Raw genomic sequence first — 3,056 nt, 5'->3', positions numbered from 1 at the left:
ACATTTGGTACACATTATTTTAGTTATTTTTTGACATTTATTATATTTACATCTGGCAGATTTTTCACAGTAGTTAGGCCAGTGATCGATTCTGTCCTTCCTGATGTCAGCATTTGCTGTATTTGGCTGCCTTCTCTTTTTGGTGCCACTGCCTGGTGAGCTATCCAGCGACTGTCTCTTGGATGGTTTTCCTGACCAGCATAAGGATTCAGCAATATCAAGCTTGAAATCAAACAAAGCCATCTGGGTTTTCTCTTCAATACTATCTTCATGACAGGCTCTCTTATAAAGTAGCCAAGCAACAACACAACTCATGTCCAATAAATGGAAGAACAGTCTCATGTAATATTTCTTTGACCTGATTTTCGTTCTGTACAGAGCTAATAAGGAGTCAATAGTGTCAACACCTCCCATAAACTTGTTGTACTCCTTCACAATCTTTGGGCATTTTATTTGGATATGTTGCTTTGCTTTTTGTCATATCTTGCAACCTGGCTTTCTGGGTGAGTACCTGAAAAGGTGCCCAGAAGGCTGACACACCTGTTGTCTTGTCATTTCACAAGAATCGTCATATCCAGAAACAGATGCAGTGGATTCAACAGATGTGCCTCTTCCCTGCTTTTTCATTTCAGCATCAGAAGGCATCTTATTGTTTCTCACTCTATTCGATTGTACTGTTCCCAGACTGTGAATACCACATTTTACCAGCTCAACTTGAAGCTCTGGACTGCAGAACCAGTTATCATAGAACAGTTTATGATTTTCTTACTTTGGTATTCTTTCAGCCAATCTGAGCACTACATTTCCACTGGCGTTTACATTAGGAAGATGACTGGGTTGATTGACAGGTCCAGAATAGACTTCGAAATCATAAATAATACCACTGGCACCTGCTATGCAATATATTTTGTAGCCCCACTTTTTTGGTTTCTTGGGATTATACTGTTTCAAGCTACTGTGACCTTTGAATGGCACAATTTGTTCGTCCACTGCAAGGTGTTCTTCAATTGGTATTTTTGATAAATTTTTTCGCAGCATGTCGCTTACCATTCTAACCTTGAACAGTCTGTCAGGTGCAGAATGTTGCTGAGTATTGTCAGCAAAATGTAAATATCTCTTTATTTGTTCCCATCTGCGTAGTGTCATTACATCAGACACTTGTTTCACACCACATTTCTTGTTCCAGTATCTTCTGTTCCCAGGTATAGCAATCAGTGACATGTAGAATGCAATACCAATAAATTGTTCAATTTCAGTAGAGGTAACACTGAAGGTGTTGGCCACATCACACTGCTTCGAATACAGATTCGTTTGTTGACATATGTAGTCAATGATACTTGAGTCAAAAATCTTTTTGAAGTACGTTAGTGGTGAAAATACTTCTGTAGATGGTGGAATTTCTCCAGTCCAAACAGGAGAAGGAAATACAGATTTTACCGTGTTCCTCTTCCAAAGAAGGTTCAATTTCGGCACATTACAACGAGATGGAGATTGTGCCTGAGGAAGATTATCACCAACTTCAGGTTCAACTATCTGCTCTGTGTTTGAAACACAAGGCACTCCCACTTCATCTGGCTCATCACAGTTTTCTTCGCTGCTGCTACTGTCACCTGATTGTGAGCCTGAAAAGTAGAGTGTGAATTACTTGTCATCAGAAACTGAACAAGAGATGGTGCTGGGAAACTATATAAAGCTGACTAGGCTACAATGCTGGTCTAAGTCACAGTCACAATTTTTTAGATAAAAAGCATGAAACACATTTGGGACAACAACAATTGATATATTGTCACGAGAAAAAGAACACACATGAAAAGAACTGTAAAGAGTTGTATATTAGAGCAAGTAAAAGTTGCCACTGTAGCGAAAATCCAATCAACTTCTTATACTGATGTAACTCTTTACATGATTTTTTTATGAAAATTGCTAGTCAATTTCTAACTCACCTGTAAGTCGTTCAGGAACGTAGGTTTTATCCAGATCACTGTCATCACTGTCCAAACAGTCCTCGTCACTGCTTTCTGGAGGAATGTAGCTTCTTCCTTGTCTTTTTCGGTAAAATAAACGGGTATCCATGTTTCCTTCACGAATTGTCCACTTTTACCTTTACTGCACACTGTTCATTCAGATACACACACACAAAAGTTTGAATAAAAAGCAAAGAAACAATTATTTCGAAAGAAACAATACGTTTATAGCTTTTGTAGATTCTTCCAATAGAAACACGACGAAAGAAAAGCTCAAAAGACACGTCACTCATGAATAAATAAATACAAACAATCGCACGCCCGGAGACCCACAGCCTTCTAGACATACCAACAGTTCTGCAAACTTTTACTCAACTGCCGTAAGCAGATGCTGCCATCTGACGTGATGCACGAAAAATACAGATGTACATCTGAGTATACAGTGCACGTCAGTGGCACAGTTACATTATATGAGCCAGTACAGAGTTCTGAAAATATGTATATTTAAATATACACAGTGCAATAGAGGGTTAAGGATGGAAGTGGAGGGGGGGGGGGGGGGAGGAGCGGGGGAGGAGTATTTATACTCAGTTAAGCAGCTCCAGAGATGGAAAACAGATCTGAAAGCTCCGTCATATTATCGCGCTGAAATCAGACTTAGAACGATAAGGCATAAATCTAAGATATACGTTAGACAATTTTATGTTAATGGTAAAATAAATTATCACTTTGAGCGTCGGGAGATTACGTGATGCACCATAGTTGAGGGGATAACATAGAATTTACGAGCTATCACATTCATGCTCGGGGATACAATTTGAAGCACTGTTCCTACAATACAGCTGGTTTTTATGAACTGAGATATTAACCTGATTATATATTTTCGGGATTCTAGCCGACATGAGTTTTCCAATGTTGCGCACAATATTTCAATGACTGACTTAGTTGCAGTATTCAGGTATTGCTGAGAGAGTATTCGAGAAACCCCAAAAGAAATGTCAGAAACACCGCATCAGCTTGATATACTGAAGATGAAAAAGCCAATGATTCGCACAACTAAATTGTGGAAGGAGTATTGAACACGATAAGGTT

General features: G+C 39.0%; 1 protein-coding gene across 1 annotated transcript; it reads right to left on the bottom strand.

The window, feature by feature from the left end:
* Positions 1-765: 765 nt before the first annotated feature.
* LOC126485003 (piggyBac transposable element-derived protein 3-like) lies at positions 766-2,073 on the bottom strand. The gene is made up of 2 exons (XM_050108608.1): positions 1,944-2,073; positions 766-1,622 (listed from the first exon to the last, which is right to left on the bottom strand). The coding sequence occupies exons 1-2, from the start codon at positions 2,071-2,073 to the stop codon at positions 766-768; spliced, it is 987 nt and encodes a 328-aa protein (XP_049964565.1).
* Positions 2,074-3,056: the final 983 nt, after the last annotated feature.

This window comes from Schistocerca serialis, chromosome 6, assembly GCF_023864345.2.
Source record: "Schistocerca serialis cubense isolate TAMUIC-IGC-003099 chromosome 6, iqSchSeri2.2, whole genome shotgun sequence".
NCBI lineage: Eukaryota > Metazoa > Arthropoda > Insecta > Orthoptera > Acrididae > Schistocerca > Schistocerca serialis.
This window is presented reverse-complemented; position numbering and strand designations above follow the sequence as displayed.